This window comes from Oncorhynchus nerka, linkage group LG24 (genome assembly GCF_034236695.1).
Source record: "Oncorhynchus nerka isolate Pitt River linkage group LG24, Oner_Uvic_2.0, whole genome shotgun sequence".
NCBI classification, from domain to species: Eukaryota; Metazoa; Chordata; class Actinopteri; order Salmoniformes; family Salmonidae; genus Oncorhynchus; species Oncorhynchus nerka.
Window position 1 is genome coordinate 22,097,852 of NC_088419.1, and position 18,074 is coordinate 22,115,925.

At 42.1% G+C, this 18,074-nt stretch overlaps 1 protein-coding gene and 1 pseudogene across 2 annotated transcripts; both read left to right on the top strand.

Moving 5' to 3' along the window:
• Window positions 1–201: 201 nt before the first annotated feature.
• On the top strand, window positions 202–1,842 carry LOC115107465 (4-galactosyl-N-acetylglucosaminide 3-alpha-L-fucosyltransferase 9-like; annotated as a pseudogene).
• A 526-nt stretch (window positions 1,843–2,368) lies between these two features.
• Window positions 2,369–18,058, top strand: LOC115107663 (E3 UFM1-protein ligase 1-like). 2 transcript variants are annotated; one of them, XM_029631161.2, is made up of 19 exons: window positions 2,369–2,597; window positions 6,444–6,589; window positions 8,757–8,785; window positions 8,884–8,981; window positions 9,075–9,189; window positions 9,573–9,703; window positions 9,812–9,870; window positions 10,054–10,200; window positions 10,337–10,512; window positions 12,002–12,181; window positions 14,875–15,001; window positions 15,327–15,449; window positions 15,741–15,861; window positions 16,002–16,168; window positions 16,278–16,408; window positions 16,537–16,617; window positions 16,764–16,849; window positions 16,972–17,152; window positions 17,402–18,058. In XM_029631161.2, exons 1-19 carry the CDS (start codon window positions 2,521–2,523, stop codon window positions 17,609–17,611), a joined length of 2,385 nt encoding a protein of 794 aa, XP_029487021.1. In that variant the 5' UTR covers window positions 2,369–2,520; the 3' UTR covers window positions 17,612–18,058. The 2 variants fall into 2 exon arrangements, with proteins under 2 accessions (XP_029487021.1, XP_064864786.1); XM_065008714.1 differs by lacking the exons at window positions 2,369–2,597; window positions 8,757–8,785 and having other exon boundaries at window positions 6,468–6,589.
• Window positions 18,059–18,074: the final 16 nt, after the last annotated feature.

An 18,074-nucleotide genomic window follows, 5' to 3' on the forward strand; every position in this document is an offset into this window, starting at 1 on the left:
AGAATATCATGCTATTGTTTGAGGAGAGTGCACAGTTATGAACTTGAAAATATATTAATAAACCAATTAGGCACATTTGGGCAGTCTTGTTACAACATTTTGAACAGATATGCAATGGTTCATTGGATCAGTCTAAAATGTTGCACATACACTGCTAGACCAGAAACAGCTGTTCCCTCTCTCCCATGAGTGTGACAGATTATGGATTATGGAGGAATCAGCTCACACAGGAAAGGCATGCTCACATGGGAAAAGCAGGCTCGCGTAAGAGAGGAAATGCCCACCTACACAGACAGGAACCTTGACCATTTTTTAAAATGGTAAACGGTTCGAGTAAACTCTCTTATTTATCTACCATCTTTGTTATTAAAATAACATGATTTCGTTTGCAAATCGTTATGCTCGATTGGTCAACATCAAACGGGAAGCCTAATTCACAGTGCGCTTTCCTCCTCAAATGCGATGAATAAATGTTGAATGAATGGGATGCGCAAGGTTTGTAAATTGCCCTTTTAAATGTAAAAGCAACACTAGTACTGTATAATGAATCAGCAGCCTATATGATTTGATTATCCTCTGAGTTTCTCTGACCAGCATATCTTCTCATTTCTTAGTAATGTATGAAATTAGTTGGTTTATAGGTTATTATTCAATCATGATCAACCTACAGTATGAGCTTCTTAGGCTATTTGATATTCTTTTCCCATGCATCGATTGTGATCTTGCTATGTAAGCTAAAATAAATGTACATGTTCCTATGTTGGACATCTGTGATCAGATAGTGTCCGATTTTTGTGATATATTATTATTATTGAAAACAATAATCACCTGATAAAAAATACACACTGAAACAAAACCAATACATTTACTGCCTTGTTACATTATTAAACCACCAAGTAACTGGCTTGCAAGACCCATTGAATCATAAAAATGACCAATTCAGAAGGAAGAACATCTTGACGATATTACGAAGGAGGTTAATAATAAGACCATAGTTTTAAAAAGGCTGTGGCCTTCTGGTCATTCCTATGATTTGGACACATGCAGCACCCTGTTCAATATTGATGGCTGTTTTTTAACAGCTGACTGAGACCTATACAATAAGTCAAATGGGGTCATCATCCATCACAGAAACACAAAAAGTGATTTATCAAATCTACCACCATTGCAGCAGTGCCCACCTTTCCAAAAATGGGTGTGGAGGAATCTAGAGTCCCCGTCCCAAACTTATTAAAAGCCAGGTCTTGGAAATATTCAATTTGACTTTGAATTATAGGCAAGATGCAGATATTGAAGTGGCTTATGGGTCAGTTGTATTCAGCCAAGAGGAGGGGGAAGCTTTCGTATTGCCAATTAAAACGAAATTGGTCTGCTGGATTGTGAGCAACTGGAACCCTGACCATGCCAGGGTGAGCTATGAATTGGTCAAACACATCGATATACACACCTATGGAAAAACCTTTAGAGAACACATCAATGATCAATACTTCCTGAATACAATTTCCAGTTGTAAATTCTATCTGTCATTTGAGAACTCAATTCACGAATTACATCACTGAAAAGCTATACAACCCACTAGCTGCTGGATCTGAAGCAATTGCTCTTAGGCCAATGAGAACTCTGTGCCTAGAGATGACTTTATACATGTGGATAATTTCCTCTCCCCCAAAGAGCAAGCTAACCAACTCACACTGTTTACATTCAGACGAAGAAATGAATCTGCAGTATTCTGACTGGCGCAGACATTTCAATGTAAAGAGGTCCCATTTCTGTGCGAACACACATGTCGTGCCTACGATTAATAATGTTTGTAATAACCTTGACCCTTGGTTTTAGGGTTGATAGCTCATTTTCTTCTGCAATGTTGTGGTTCAACCAATGTTATGGTAGCTCATGAAACATAGCCTGATCTCTTGTCTGAAAACCAGGACACCTAATTTTGAAGTATAATGTATATAAGGAGATAATTTCCCTCCTTGTAATTTATGTAGGCTACAGCATTGCATATTAGGATGAAATCATACAATTTCATGTTTTTCAATAAGCCAATTTGTTTGTAGGCTGATTTCCAGTGAGTAATTTACGACAATGGATACTCAAACCATTTGTAGCTAGCTTGCATTTCCTGCTCTCAAGCAGTTGAAATTGGACTATTATAATAATAACAGGCTAATATGTGTCAATCAGTGAAATTGTTGTGTTTGTTCGCTGTTTTCCCAAAGATGTGACGTGTAGGTGCCAGATGATGATGATGATGATGATTAATTGAATTATGTGACGTCACACGGGAGGACGGAGGCGAGGTTACGGGAAAAATGGGTGGGAAAATTCATGGTGCTTTTTGGACTCTCGGGCTTTCCGTATTACGCTGCTGTTATGTTGACGTGTGAATCACTACTAGCTAACGTTATTGTACTTTGCACAACATGGTTTAGCTAGTAGCAAGAAATATAGCCATAGAGTTGAAGATTATCGCTCATGCAAACCTGTATGGAATCGTTTTAGAAACCCACCAATACGATGGCAGCCGCCTGGGAAGAAATCAGACGTCTGGCAGCGGATTTCCAGAGAGCACAGTTTGCTGACACAGTGCAGAGGTAGCGAAAGCCAGCTGGCTATTCCAAAATAGCTAACGATACTCGAGTCGTTAGCTAGCTTCTCTGAACTTTATAGTCAGATGTAACTAGTAAGTTAGATAGCTAGATAACTGACTTGTTGACTGTTTATGTCTGGGCAGTCATAGAATTACCGTTACAGTCCGAGTTGGCTAACGTGTGGTGGGCTGAACCAGTAGGACAGCTAACGTTAGCTGGCAATTTCTTTTTTAGTATAACAAATACAACATACTTAAAAAATAAACTGTGCCTATGGGCTTCCTGCAGACGTTTTTAGCGGGACTAATATTGTATTACCTAACTGTCAACTAGAGTCTGTTAGGTGATGTTAACAGAACCCCTGGCCTTCTATAGGAAACAGCTGCTAAATCTACCCATTTGAGATAGTAACGTTATTTGTCACATGCATCGAATACAGCTGGTGTAGACTTTACCGTGAAATGCTTGCATACAAGTCCTTCCCGACGATGCAAAGTTACAAATAAAATAGTAACACGAGGAATAAAATACACAAGAATGGAGCTTTACAGGAAGTACTAGTACGAGATCAATTTGCAGTTACTAGGTATGATGTAGACACTAATGTACTAGTCCAGTTGTGCCTCAGGGACTCCCACTCCTCTTTCTATTCTGGTTAGAGCCATTTTGCGCTGTTCTGTGAAGGGAGTAGTACACAGCGTTGTACGAGATCTTCAGTTTCTTGGCAATCTCTCGCATGGAATAGCCTTCATTTCTCAGAACGAGAATAGACTGACGAGTTTTAGAAGAAAGTACTTTGTTTCTGGCCATTTTGAGCCTGTAATCAGACCCACAAGTGCCGATGCTCCAGATACTCAACTAGTCTAAAGGCCAGTTTTAATGTTTCTTTAATCAGTACAGCAGTTTTCAGCTGTGCTAACATAATTGCAAAAGGGGTTTTGATGAGCTAACACAACGTGCCGTTGGAACACAGGAGAGATGGTTGCTGATAATGGGCCTATGTAGATATTCCATAAAAAAATCTGGCGTTTCCGGCTACAATAGTCATTTACAACATTAACAATGTCTACATTGTATTTCTGATAAATTTGATGTTATTGTAATGGACAAAATCTTCCAGAAACAAGGACATTTCTAATTGACCCCAATCTTTTGAATGGAAGTGTACATAAGTATTCAGACCCTTTGCTATGAGACTCGAAATTGAGCTTAGGTTTATCCCGTTTCCATTGATCAGCCTTGAGATCCACCTGTGGTAAATTCAATTGATTGGGCATGATTTGGAAAGGCACACACCAGTCTATAAGGTAGTTGACAATGCATGTCAGAGCATGCTCTGTGGAGATGGGAGGACCTCGCAGAAATGGAAAGGGGGATACCTAGTCAGTTGTACAACTGAATGCCTTCAACTGAAATAGGACAACCATCTCTGCAGCGCTCTACCAATCAGGCTTTTATGGTAGAGTGGCCAGATGAAAGCCACTCCTCAGTAAAATGCATATAATAGCCCGCTTGGAGTTTGCCAAAAGGCACCTAAAGGACTCTCAGACCATGAGAAACAATATTATCTGGTCTGATGAAACCAAGATTGAACTCTTTGGGCTGAATGCCAAGCATCATGTCTGGAGGAAACCAGGCATCATCCCTACTGTGAAGCATGGTGGTGGCAGCATCATGCTGTAGGGATGTTTTTTAGGAGCAGGGACTGGGAGACTAGTCTTGATCGAGGGGAAGATGAATGGAGCAAAGGACAGAGATCCTTGATGAAAACCTACTCCAGAGCGTCTGGAACTCAGACTGGGGCGAAGGTTCACCTTCCAACAGGACAATGACCCTAAGTACACAGCCAAGACAGAGCAGTAGTGGCTTCGGGACGAGTCGGGACGATCTACTTGAGTGGCCCAGCCAAAGCCCGGACCCGATCGAACATCTCTGGACACTTGACAATAGCTGTGCAGTGACTCTCCCCATCCAACCTGACAGAGTTTGAGAAGATCTGCAGAGAAGAATGTGAGAAACTCCCCATATACAGGTGTACCAAGCTTGGAGCATCATACCCAAAAAGACTCAAGGTTGTAATCGTTGCCAAAGGTGCTTCAGCAAAGTACTGAGTAAAGGATCTGAATACTTATGTAAATGTATTTTCATTTTATATTTATTGCAAAAATGTCTACATTTTTTTTAGCTTTTAATTATGGGGTATTGTGTGTAGATTGAGGGGGGGAAGGGGGTATGCAATCCATTTTTAGAATAAAGCTGTAATGTAACAAAATGTGGAAAAAGTCAAGGGGTCTGAATAATTTCCAAATGCACTGTATAGTGAGTGTGCGTAGGGTCAGTACAAGATAAGGTCATTTGTGCAGATAGTTCGGGTACCATTAATTGACTTTTTTAGCAGTCTAGTGCATCGGGGGTAGAAGCTGTCTCAGCCTGTTTGTCCCAGAGCTGACGCTCCGGTACCGTTTGCCAGATGGTAGCAGAGTGAATAGTCTATGGCTTGGCTGGCTGAAGTTTTTGGCAATTTTTGGGGCCTTTCTCTGGGATGCCCGCAGCACTCTCTAGCGCTTTGGTCGAGGGTGGTGCATTTGCCATACCAAGTGGTGATGCAGCCAGTCAAGATGCTCTCTCGATGGTGCAGCAGTAGAACTTTTTGAGATCTGAGGGCCCATGCCAAATCTTTGCAGCTTCCTGAGTGGGAAGAGGCGCTGCCATGCCCTCTTCACGATTGTGTGGGTGTGTGTGGACCATGGTAAGTCCTTAGTGATGTGGATGCCAAGGAACTTGAAGCTATTGAGCCGCTCCATTACAGCCCTCTCGATCCAATCCACTATAGTGAGTACAGGAGGGGACTAAGCACACACCCCAAACGGGGCCCCATGTTGAGGTTCAGTGTGGCTGAGGTGTTGTTGCCTACTCTCACCACCTGGGGCCGGCCCATCAGGAAGTCCAGGATCCAGTTGCAGAGGGAGGGGTTCAGTCCCAGGGTCTCTAGCTTGGTGATGAGCTTGGAGGGGACTATGATGTTGAATGTTGAGCTGTAGTCTATGAACAGCATTCTCACATAGTTATTTCCCCTCTTGTCCAGGTGGGAGGGGGCAGTGTGAAGTGCAATTGAGATTGCATCATCTGTGGATCTGTTTGGGTGGAATGCGAATTGTTGTGGGTCTAGGGTGTCATGGATGATGGTGTTGATGTGTCATGACCAGCCTTTCAAAGTACTTCATAATTAAAGATGTGAGTCCTACAGGGCTGGGTAGTCATTTAGGCAGGTTACCTTGGTGCTCTTGGGAACAGAGACAATGGTGATGACCTTGAAACATGTTGGGATTACAGACTGGGACAAGGAGAGATTGAAAATATATTTTACACTTGCCAGCTGGTCTGCACATGCAGGTATTCCACTTTGTGATCGTTAACCTGTTTAAACGGTTGCTCACATCGGCCACGGAGAGCGAGATCACAGTCATCCGGAAACACAAGCATAAAAGGCATTTAGCTTGTTTGGGAGTTCTGCATCGCTGGGCAACTCATGGCTGGGTTTCCCTGTGTAATCTGTTATCGTCTGCAACCCCTGCCAAATAAAACAAGAGTAGGAGCCAGTGTAATAGGATTCCTCCTGTATTGTCCTTTTCCATGTTTGATGTCTCGTCGGAGGTCGTAGTGGGCTTTCTTGTATGTCCGTTACCCGTTCCTTGTAAGAGGTATCTCTAGCCCAGTAGGGATACTGCCTGTAATCCGTGGTTTGGATACATTCTGAAGGCCACTGTGGGGAATGCATAGAATTTCATATAGAACTAAATTCTAGGATCTTTGTGTCTAAATACCCCTTCTACTGTAAATCCTTCCCAGGTTGTCCGAGAGGAACTGCATTGAAATCGTTGCCAAGCTGGTTGAAGAGAAGAAGTTGGATGTGGTACACACACTTGATGGCAAAGAGTACATAACCCCGTCCCAAATCAGTAGAGAGATACGGGATGAGCTCTACGTCCATGGAGGTTAGTTGGCTAGGCAATCTTCTTCTGATTCCAATACCTTTGTCATAAAGGAAAAAAGTGTTGCACTCATTCATCTCAGATCATGGTTGCGTAGATGTTCAAGGTTTAACATACACCTACATTTATTGACATGGACAAAAGGTTATGTAAAAGACCATCCTCTGTAGTTCAGTTAGTTGGTAGAGCTTGGTGCTTGACATGCCGGGGTAGTAGTTTCATTTCCCAGGACAACCCTTATGTAAAATATACGCATGCATGACTAAGTCGCTTTGGATAAAAGCGTCTGCTAAATGGCCTACATGGCTCCCGAGTGGCGCAGCGGTTTAAGGCACTGCATCTCAGTGCTAGAGGCGTCACTACAGACACCCTGATTCGATTCCAGCCTGTATCACAACCGGCCGTAATTGGGAGCCCCATAGGGCGGCGCACAATTGGCCCAGCATCGTCTGGGTTTGGCCGGTGTAGGCCGTCATTGTGAATAAGAATTTGTTCTTAACTGACTTGCCTAGTTTAAATTTAAATATATATATATATACACACACACACAGTTGAAGTCGGAAGTTTACATACACCTTAGCCAAATACATTTAAACTCAGTTTTTCACCATTCCTGACATTTAATCCTATTAACAATTCCCTGTATTAGGTCAGGTAGGATCACCATATTATTTTAAGAATGTGAAATGTCAGAATTATGGTAGAGAGTATTATTTATTTCAGCTTTTATTTCTTTCATCACATTCTCAGTGGGTCAGAAGTTTACATACACTCAATTAATATTTGGTAGCATTGCCTTTTTAAAATGTTTAACTTGGGTCAAACATTTCGAGTAGCCTTCCACAAGCTTCCCACAATAAGTTGGGTGAATTTTGGCCCATTCCTCCTGACAGAGCTGGTGTAACTGAGTCAGGTTTGTAGACCTCCTTGCTCGCACATGCTTTTTGAGTTCTGCCCACAAATTGTCTATAGGATTGAGGTCAGGGCTTTGTGATGGCCACTCCAATACCTTTGTTATCCTTAAGCCATTTTGCCACAACTTTGGAAGTATGCTTGTGGTCCTTGTCGATTTGGAAGACCCATTTGCGACCAAGCTTCGTGATGCCATCTAGTTTGTGAAGTGCACCAGTCCCTCCTGCAGCAAAGCACCACCACAACATGATGCTGCCACCCCGTGCTTCACGGTTGGGATGGTGTTCTTCGACTTGCAAGCCTCCCCCTTTTTCCTCCAAACATAACGATGGTCATTATGGCCAAACAGTTCTATTTTTGTTTCATCATACCAGAGGACATTTCTCCAAAAAGTTTGATCTTTGTCCCCATGTGCAGTTGCAAACCGTAGTCTAGCTTTTTTATTGTGGCTTTGGAGTAGTGGCTTCTTCCTTGCTGAGTGGCCTTTCAGGTTATGTCGACTCGTTTTACTGTGGATATAGATTCCTTTGTACTTGTTTCCTCCAGCATCTTCACAAGGTCCTTTGCTGTTGTTCTGAGATTGATTTACACTTTTCGCACCAAAGTACGTTCATCTCTAGGAGACGGAACGCGTCTCCTTCCTGAGCGGTATGACGGCTGCGTGGTCCCATGGTGTTTATACTTTCGTACAATTGTTTGACCAGATGAACGTGGTACCTTTAGGCATTTGGAAATTGCTCCCAAGGATGAACCAGACTTGTGGAGATCTACTAATGTTTTTCTGAGGTCTTGGCTGATTTCTTTTGATTTTCCAATGATGTCAAGCAAAGAGGCACTGAGTTTGAAGGTAGGCCTTGAAATACGTCCACAGGTACACCTCCAATTGACTCAAATGATGTCAATTTGAGTATCAGAAGCTTCTAAAGCCATGACATAATTTTCTGGATTTTTCCAAGCTGTTTAAAGGCACAGTCAACTTAATGTATGTAGACTTCTGACCCACTGGAATTGTGATACAGTGAATTGTAAGTGAAATAATATGTCTCTGTACAATTGTTGGAAAAATTACTTGTCATGCACAAAGTTGATGTCTTAACCGACTTGCCAAAACTATAGTTTGTTAAGAAATTTGTGGAGTGGTTGAAAAACGAGTTTTAATGACTCCAACCTAAGTGTATGTAAACTTCCAACTTCAACTGTATATATAATACTATTATGGTGACATAGATTTAAGAAATCTTGTTTCTGCTTTCCAAAGGTCGGGTCAACATTGTGGACCTACAGAAGGTGTGTGTCACTCTGCAGTACTACTAATTCCTCTTCCTAGTTTGTAGCACTGTAGTTAAGTGTTTCTGACAACAATGTTTTTTTATTATTGTTTACAGGATATCAACGTTGATTGGGTTCATGTTGAGGCCAGAGCAAATGACATTGCAAGATCTGATAAAAGCGTTCAACTGGTGCTGGGGCAGCTTATCGATGAGTGAGTAGGACGTTTCACACAACACATTTTTTCATTGTAGTACTGTCAGCTACTGGGCTATTAGATTTGTTCTGAATTCCCCCTGTCTTCTAGAAACTACCTGAATCGAGTTTCTGAGGAGGTGAATGATAAACTACAAGAGGCAGGCTTTGTGAACATCCCAGAACTATGTAAAAACTATGACCTTCCAGGGGACTTCCTGACTGAGGTGAGGCAAGGGGGGAAAAAACTCTAAACGTGGTCCTTGGGATGCCCCAACTCTGACGTCACCCCATTTAACTTGAAATTCAAAATGCTTAAGTTAAGGGTTAGTGTTTAGGGTAGGGACGTCCCAAGGATACCGGATAGCACTAGCCGTGAGTCTAGAGCCACCTCTGTCTCCTTGTCAATACCATCACCTCTTTTATATTTGAGGTGATGCTTATAGAAAATATCTGTTTTTTTTATCATGTTTATACTTTGAAAGTTAAGTATCTGTGTGCTTTGTCGGTAGCTTGAGTTTCAGCTTGAGGTGCATGTATGGACCTGTACACACAGTTATCTGAAATGTTAACCACTTTGTCTGATTGTGTGCTATGCTGTGTCTCGTAGGAGCTGTCGAAGCGCCTTGGGAAAGTCATCCAAGGCCAGATGGATGAGTACAACAGGGGAGTCTTATTTACCCCCGCATTTGTCTCTCGCCATGGAGCTCGCATCCGTGGGCTTTTCAGTGCGGTGACTCGGTATGTTCCATACCAATCCCTATCTGTCTTGCTTTTTTAACCAACACAATCTTTGTTTTTTCCCCCGCCCTGCTCCTAATACTTAATTCCTTTGAGTTCCTTTTGTAGACCAACACCAGTTGGTAATGTGATTGGCGTCTATGGTTTTCAGGAACATCTTCTCTACTGTAAGTAGCTGTTCCTTCTGTTGTTTTAAAATTCAGACCTAGCTGAGTTGGCAGTACTGTACTGTGTTTTGGGTGTATAATAATTTGATCTGTGTGTTCTGTACAAACAATGTTTTGAGTACGCCTAATAAATCAAATGCAGTTGTATGTCATGCTATTGTTCAGCTAACTTTTGGTTCTCAGCTGTTTTGGAGGAGCTGGTGAATACTGGCCGTCTGAAAGGCACTGTGGTGGGGGGCCGGCAGGACAAAGCTGTCTACATCCCTGACATCTACTCCAAAACACAGAATGCCTGGGTGGACTCCTTCCTCAAGCAGAATGGCTATTTAGGTACTACCACCTTTGATTATTTAGGGGATATCCTAAGCTTATTGGTTGCAATATTTCTTTTTCATAATTTCCATACTGGAAATCTGCCTAAAACCTGATTTTGTACCCTCATATGTCCTCTGTTCCCTCCACACAGAGTTTGATTCTTTGATCAGACTTGGCATCCCTGACCCAGTGAGCTACATCAAGAAACGTTTCAAGTCCAGCAAGCTGCTGTTTCTCAGGGCAGCCTGTGTAGGCCAGGCCCTGGTAGACCAGGTGGAGGCTTCTGTGGAGGAGGCTGTCAACTCTGCCACATGGGCCGATGTGCAGGTCCATGCCAACCTGCTTTATCAATCGTTCTCTGCCAAATCACAAATTATTTACAGCATCATTTGTTGATTTTGCTCAGTAACTAACTTGTCACATTTAAAATATACAGTGCCTTCGGAAAGTATTCAGACCCCTTGACTTTTTCCACATTGTTACGTTACATCCTTATTCTAAAATGTATTAAATAGTTTTTTTCCTCATCAATCTACACACACTACCCCATAATGACAAAGCAAAAACATTTTTGCCAATTTATATAAATAAATACAACTGAAATATGTTGAAGGAATTGTCAGTAGAGCTCCGAGACAGGATTGTGTCGAGACACAGATCTGGGGAAGGGTACCAAAACATTTCTGCAGCGTTGAAGGTCCCAAAGAACATAGTGGCCTCCGTCATTCTTAAGTTTGGAACCACCAGACTTCCTAGAGCTGGCCGCCCGGCCAAACTGAACAATCGGGGGAGAAGGGCCTTGGTCAGGCAGGTGACCAAGAACCCGATGGTCACTCTGAAAGAGCTCCAGAGTTCCTCTGTGGAGATGAGAGAACATTCCAGAAGGACAACCATCTCTGCAGCACTCCACAAATCAGGCCTTTATGGTAGGGTGGCCAGATGGAAGCCACTGCTCAGTAAAAGGAACATAACAGCCTGCTTGGAGTTTGACAAAAAGCACCTAAAGGACTCTCAGACCATGAGAAACAAAATTCTCTGGTCTGATGAACCCAAGATTGAACTCTTTGGCCTGAATGCCAAGCGTCACGTCTGGAGGAAACCAGGAACCATCCCTACGGTGAATCATGGTGGTGACAGCATCATGCTGTGGGGATGTTTTTCAGCGGCAGAGACTGAGAGACTAGTCTTGATCGAGGGAAAGATGAACAGAGCAAAGTACAGAGAGATCCTTGATGAAAACCTGCTCCAGAGCGACTGGGGCGAAGGTTCACCTTCCAACAGGATGACCCTAAGCACACAGCCAAGATAACGCAGGAGTGGCTTCGGGACAAGTCTCTGAATGTCCTTGAGTTGCCCAGACAGAGTCCGGACTTGAACCCGATCGATCAAACATTTCAGGAGAGACCTGAAAAAAGCTGTGCAGCAACACTACCCATCCAAACTAACAGAGCTTGAGAGGATCTGCAGAGAATGGGAGAATCTCCCAAAATACAGGTGTGCCAAGCTTGTAGCATCATACCCAAGAAGACTCGAGGCTGTAATCGCTGCCAAAGGTGCTTCAACAAAGTACTGAGTAAAGGGTCTCAAAATTTATGTGAATGTGATATTTCTGTTTTCAGTTTTTTTTTTATTCTAAAAACCCTGTTTTTGCTTTGTCATTGTGGGGTAATACATTTTAGAATATGGCTGTAACGTAACAAATTGTAGAAAAAGTCAAGGGGTCTGAATACTTTCTGAATGCACTGTATATAAAATAATCTAATTTTCTTGAGTCACTTACAGTGTCACATGTGCTCCCCCTGCTTTTGACATGTAGCCCATTCTGCCCAGCTGTCTGTCCACGGAGGACGTTGGCATCATAATCAACGAGGCCATGAGAACGACCAACGTGCTGTCGACTGCCAGGGTCCTGGGAGACACCGTGGTGGTCAGTGAGAAGTTCATCAGCAACTGTCTCTGTCTCTTTGAGGAAACCATGCAGCATAAAGCTCAGAAGGTATATCACACCTGTCATGAAGTTACCTGATGGGCAGATTGTCATTGTCTTTTGAGATGGAGATACACTAATTGTACAAAACATTAAGAACACCTGCTTTTTCAATGAGACTGACCAGGTGAATCCATGTGAAAGTTTTTGTACCTAGCATATATACCTTATATATGTCACCTGTTAAATCCAGTTCAATCAGTGTAGATGAAGGGGAGGAGACAGGATAAAGAAGGATTTTTAAGCCTTGAGACATGGATTGTGTGTGTGTGTGTGCCATTCAGAGGGTGAATGGGCAAGACAAAATATTGAATTGCCTTTGAACAGGGTATTATAGTATGTGCCAGGCACACCGGTTTGTTTCAAGACCTGCGACACTTCTGGGTTTTTCACGCTTAACAGTTACCTGTGTGTATCAAGAATGGTCCACCACCCAAAGGACATCCAACTTGACCCAATTGTGGGAAGCAATGGGGTCAACATGGGCCAGCATCCCTGTGGAATGCTTTCGACACCTTATGGAGTCCATGCCCTGACGATTTGAGGCTGTTCTGATGGTAAAAGGGGGTGGAGGTGCAACTCAATATTAGGAAGGTGTTCTTAATGAGTTGTACGCTCTGTGTATAGCTGTGTCTTTGAACTACTCCCTTCTGGGTGCAGGTATAGGGCACCACGTTAGGGCTGGGCGATGTGGGCAAAATATTATATCACAATATTATTTTTAAATTGGACGGTTTGACGGTATTTTTCGTTTTTGAATAATAAAAGTTGTACATTTGCTTTGAGTAGTGATAGATCCTAGGGTGGCAACACATACATTCTAAGTGATTTCAATGATTCTCTCCATTCTGACAGTTTTATACTGATCAATTCAACTTCAACCAAAACAAATTTCAGCACTTTTATCATTTCTGCATTTCCTGTACTCAGTTGCAGTGGTGGAAAAAGTACCCAATTGTCATAAAGATATGTTAATAGAAAATTACTCAAGTTCAAGTCACCTAGTAAAATACTACATGAGTAAAAGTCTAAAAGTATTTGTTTTTAAATATACTTAAGTATCAAAGTACATGTAATTGATCAAATGTACTTAAGTATCAAAAGTATAAATAATTTCAAATTCCTTATATTAAGCAAACCAAATGTCTCCCTTTTCTTGTTTAAAAAAAAAAGATTATTGATAGCCAGGGGCACACTCCAACACTCAGACATCATTTACAAACAACACATTTGTGTTTAGTGAGTCCTCCAGATCAGAGGTAGTAGATGACCAGGGATGTTCTCTGGACAAGTGTGTGAATTGGACCATTTTCCTGTTCTGCTAAGCATTCAAAATGTACTTTTAGGTGTCAGGGAAAATATATGGAGTTAAACAGTACAGTATTTTCTTTAGGAATATAGTGAAGTTAAAGTTGTCAAAAATAGTAAAGTAAAGCACAGAAACCCCCAAAAATGACTTAAGTTGTACTTTAAAGTATTTTTACTTACCACTGCTCAATTGAGAGAATTTCCACACGTAGGGCTGCACGATATGGGCAAATAATCTAGGACTTATTTTTAACCTAAAGTTGCAATTGCGATTTGACCTGCGAATTAGAGAAACTGTTGGAATCATGGAAATAGAATGACTATTCTAATTCTATAGTGATAATATAATAGTGGGCACTTTGAATACAGTGTTTGAGATGACAACGAATTAAAATGCCAGGGAGGAGTTATTATATAGGAACTAAAGTGTTGATAAGTGTGACCTAGGGTAAGCTTTGGCTACATCGCATGTTTTTTCTTAGCTACTTCATGTAGCTAACATATTCTTGCTTTGCATATTCCTCTTTGATTTAGAAGATACTGTTGCACAAACAACATGCTGATTTAGGTCTACACCATCACTGGTATTATCAGGCTGTATAGCTAATCACGCTTGCTCTTACTCAGTACATTTATTAGCTAGCTATTAGCATTAGCGGCTAACAATTAGCGTCTCACAAGATTTAGGGCAACTTGCTAAGAAAAGACAAACTAGCTGTTTGCTGATTTAAGAAACACAAACTAATAATGTCATTATAGAACGCAAGTGGATTTATATTAAGAAGCAGAGTGAAAACAGCATTGTTGTCATGAACATTGTTGCATGTGCTGCATTGACCATGCAGACTGAAGCAAATGTCTCATGGTTGAGGAACATCAAATGCGCTCCTTGAGTGACAGGGGGCCTGGCTAGGTCTGTGGAAAGTGGCAAGGAGAGAAAGAGTGGAGAGAGATGACTCAAGTAGCAAAGTAAACTATAGAAATGTATATTACACATGGCATCACATTTAACAAACCAAACATTCAAATACCGGTATAGTAAAAGTTAAAGTAAAAACCCAAACCGGTCCCTGCATCTATACAGGTATATCATTAAATATGGTATACCGCCAGGCCTACCCCACGGCATGAAAAACAGAACTAGACAAAAATTTGTGCCAGGTGTGATATCCCTTCTAAATAGCTCGAGCTAATGTTCCTTTCGACCCAGTAAGGCCAGCAGGCTAGTCTCTTTTTATTGGTATATTACTCTTGTGAAAGTTTTGTCAATTTGGTTTTTATTTAAACACCACTTTAAACGTGGACATGACACTGTAACAACTTCCCCATGGCGACAATAAAGTCAGCAAAGTGTCTCCTTTCCACTTCATCAATTCCATGCTGTTCTCTTTCAGGAAGCCAAGAACAACCCTGTTTTCCTGATAACTGAAGACGATCTCAAGCAAGGCGCTATGATGACAGAAAATACAGCCCCCTCCAAAAAGGAGAAGAGGGAGGCGGAGAGGAGGAAAAAGACTACAGGTAGTACAGGCCTCATTCTAATCCCTCTAGAAAATGTTTGTTAGGTTATCAACTAGACATGATAAACTCTTCTAAGCCCAGGTATTTTCTGCAGGGTAGTTGGAGAGATTTGACTCCTCGTCAAATTCTCCGTTATTCATTAATTAACCTAACGTAGCAGGTGTAAAAAGACGCCTGAGTGGAGACCCCACATCCGTTTTTCCAGGAAAAACAGAAGTTAGGTTAAAAAATACTGCATCCCTGAAAACCTGAAACATCTGCTTTCTGCAGACCCTGCAGAGAGTGTTAATTAATTGTTTGACTCTGATATTATTTTGATTCCTAGAGGGCAGTGGCAGTAAAGGAGGTGGTGGAGGATGCAATGCCAGAGAGGTCAGGATACGCAAAACCAAGAAGAAGGGCAGGAGGGACGATGACAGTGACGAGGAGACAGCAGTCATCCCACAAAGTAAGACTACAGTCATTATGTTGCCTGGGTTCCACAATGAATTCACTATGTAGCACTGCTCCCATTTGGATCACATGCTGAAGTTATTGTGGGTGTGCACAATAAAACCCTATGTCAATTAATGTACAGTATTACATTGTTTGTTCAGTGAGGTAGTCCTCTGTAATGAGATCTTAACAGTTGTGTTGGAGGAGATTGCTCTCCTGGGTGATTAAGCTTGTTAGTGTAAGACCAAGGTAATTGTAGTACACCCATTAAGGCCAATTATATTTTTCTTTCACTCTTTTGCAGATCGTAACAAACAGACTGAAGTCCCCTTCATGGGCCTGGAGGAGATCACTGCTGTCCTAGAAGAGAGAGTGTGTGACTGCCCCGAAGAAATCCTCTCTGAGTTGGCGGAGCATTTAGTAAGGTAGTGATTCCTGTCACACTCAACGATCAGTCACAATCACTTTCAAGCACAATGTTTTAACCCCTTTACTCAACACACAAAATAAATACTGTGCATCAATGCGCCAGTTTTAACATGCAAGAGTCTTGCTCTGCCTGCAGGCCTTTGACTAAGACCTACCAGGAGGTGGTTCGGACTGTGTTCATGTCTTCCACTAGCTCCACGACTGGGGTGACAAAGAAGAGAAGTGTGAAAGACTTCCAGGAGGAGCTCTCCAACCTGTACAACAACATCAGGCTCTTTGAGAAAGGGACCAAGCTCTTCTCTGGTAAACTGCTTTATTTAACTCCTACAGAAGTACAGGTAATCCTCATTGAATGAAAAACCTAGTAATGCAGCATAAACATCAACTGATCCATCATTATTTGAGTCCACAGATGAGACCCAGGTCCACATTGCCAAGTACGTCCTGAAGACAGTGTGCACGGACGTTACCAACATCCTGGTGAATTTCATGGCAGCTGAACTCATGATGTCAGCAGAGAATCCCAGCTCTATCACCAATGAGGTTAGCTATCCTCTCAGCTTGTCATTCCAAGCCCGTTCATTCCTGTTGGTCGAGTACTTTAATGAGGCTTCATCCATGTTCTACACATTCCCAAATGTCACAATGCATGTCAATATATCTCCCTTTAGGTCAGAGTGAAGATATTAGGAATGTTTCCAGTGGAAACCAAAGGGCCTCTTATGAAAGTGCACAACACTCTGAATGGAAAAGTAAGTTATGTTCATTCAGTTGATGGAGGTTTTACTACTTATCATTGCAGATGTTATAAAACAAAGATAATTACTTTGAGATTGCTCTCATATATGTATCATATGCATGAAAAGCTTTTCTGACACTATTGATATTTTATTTCCAGACAATTGAAGATTTTTTAACCAATATAGAAACGGCAGTTGAGGTATGTGGATTCATGCTGAAGAAGGGAGACAAGAAAAGAGAAAGGTAAAGGGAGCAAATTTAAGTCCAAGCATTTACCCTGTCTATAATCATGGACCTGGGTCACTGTCTGAGGTGCTACACATTGTTGGCTGACTGGGCAGTGCATGTTGTTCTGGTTCCTATAGACAGGCCCTGTTCCTGCACCGCCAGGCTTTGATAGAGCAGCTGAAGGAGACTGAGGACCCAGCCCTGATTCTCCACCTGACCAGTGTGCTGCTCTTCCAGGCCAGCACCCACTGCATGCTGCACGCCCCCGGACGCTGTGTCCCCCAGATCATAGGGACTCTGGTGGGCCGCGTCTCTGAGGTACTGCTCCCTTTCTCCTTGGTTCTCATTGATAATACATTACACTAAATTGCTAGTGTTATTATACCAGTAATAGTTAGAATGGTGTATATTTGCAGCCTTTTATGTTGTTGGGATGTTTTTGATTAGCTCTATGGGGGACATATGGTGATCTGTTTCTGCAGCACTTACATTGTGACCTGTTTACAATTGACACCATTTTTAAGATGACATCATACTGAAGCTTTTGGACGGGTGTGGTTGTTCCAGGAGCAGCACAGGCTGCTGACGGGCTACCAGGGTCTGGTGGTTAAGAGGTTGGTGAGCCAGAGCCAGGGGAAAAAGCAGGAGCAGGGGGAGGGAGAGAACCCAGAGGAGGGGCATGAGGCAGAGGCCATCCGGAAGGAGCTGGTCTCCCTAACCAGCGAGGTAAAGGATCTGGTCCTCTCTCAGAAGAAGACGTCTGGGACTGAAGAGTGAATGGGCTTGTGCCACATCGACTGCGTTGCAGTTGGAAACTGCCAGCTGACTGATCTGATCTACAAATCACCTAACTACTCATTATTATTTGTAGATCAGCCTGTTAGTACCGATTTACCCATAATCAATTGCGGATTTATTGCTCGCCAAAGCAGCCAATGAATATCTAGAGATCTAGAAAAAAAATCATAAATGAATAATGACATTTTGTAGATCAGCTGCCCCAAACACAATTGTCTTACAAAGTGATTTCTCAACAGTCGTACCCATTTAGACTAAGAAATATCTGATACCCACCTAGTGTAGTAGTGTTGTGAATGGTCCTGTTATTTCAAATGATTTGCAGTAAATTCCTTTGGGATGTCATTTGAATTAACATTCCAATTAAGTCCTCAGTGCGGTAATGTAATACATAATTCATGGATGAATTAAAAAACACTTAGCCTCTCTTGGAATGTAACTT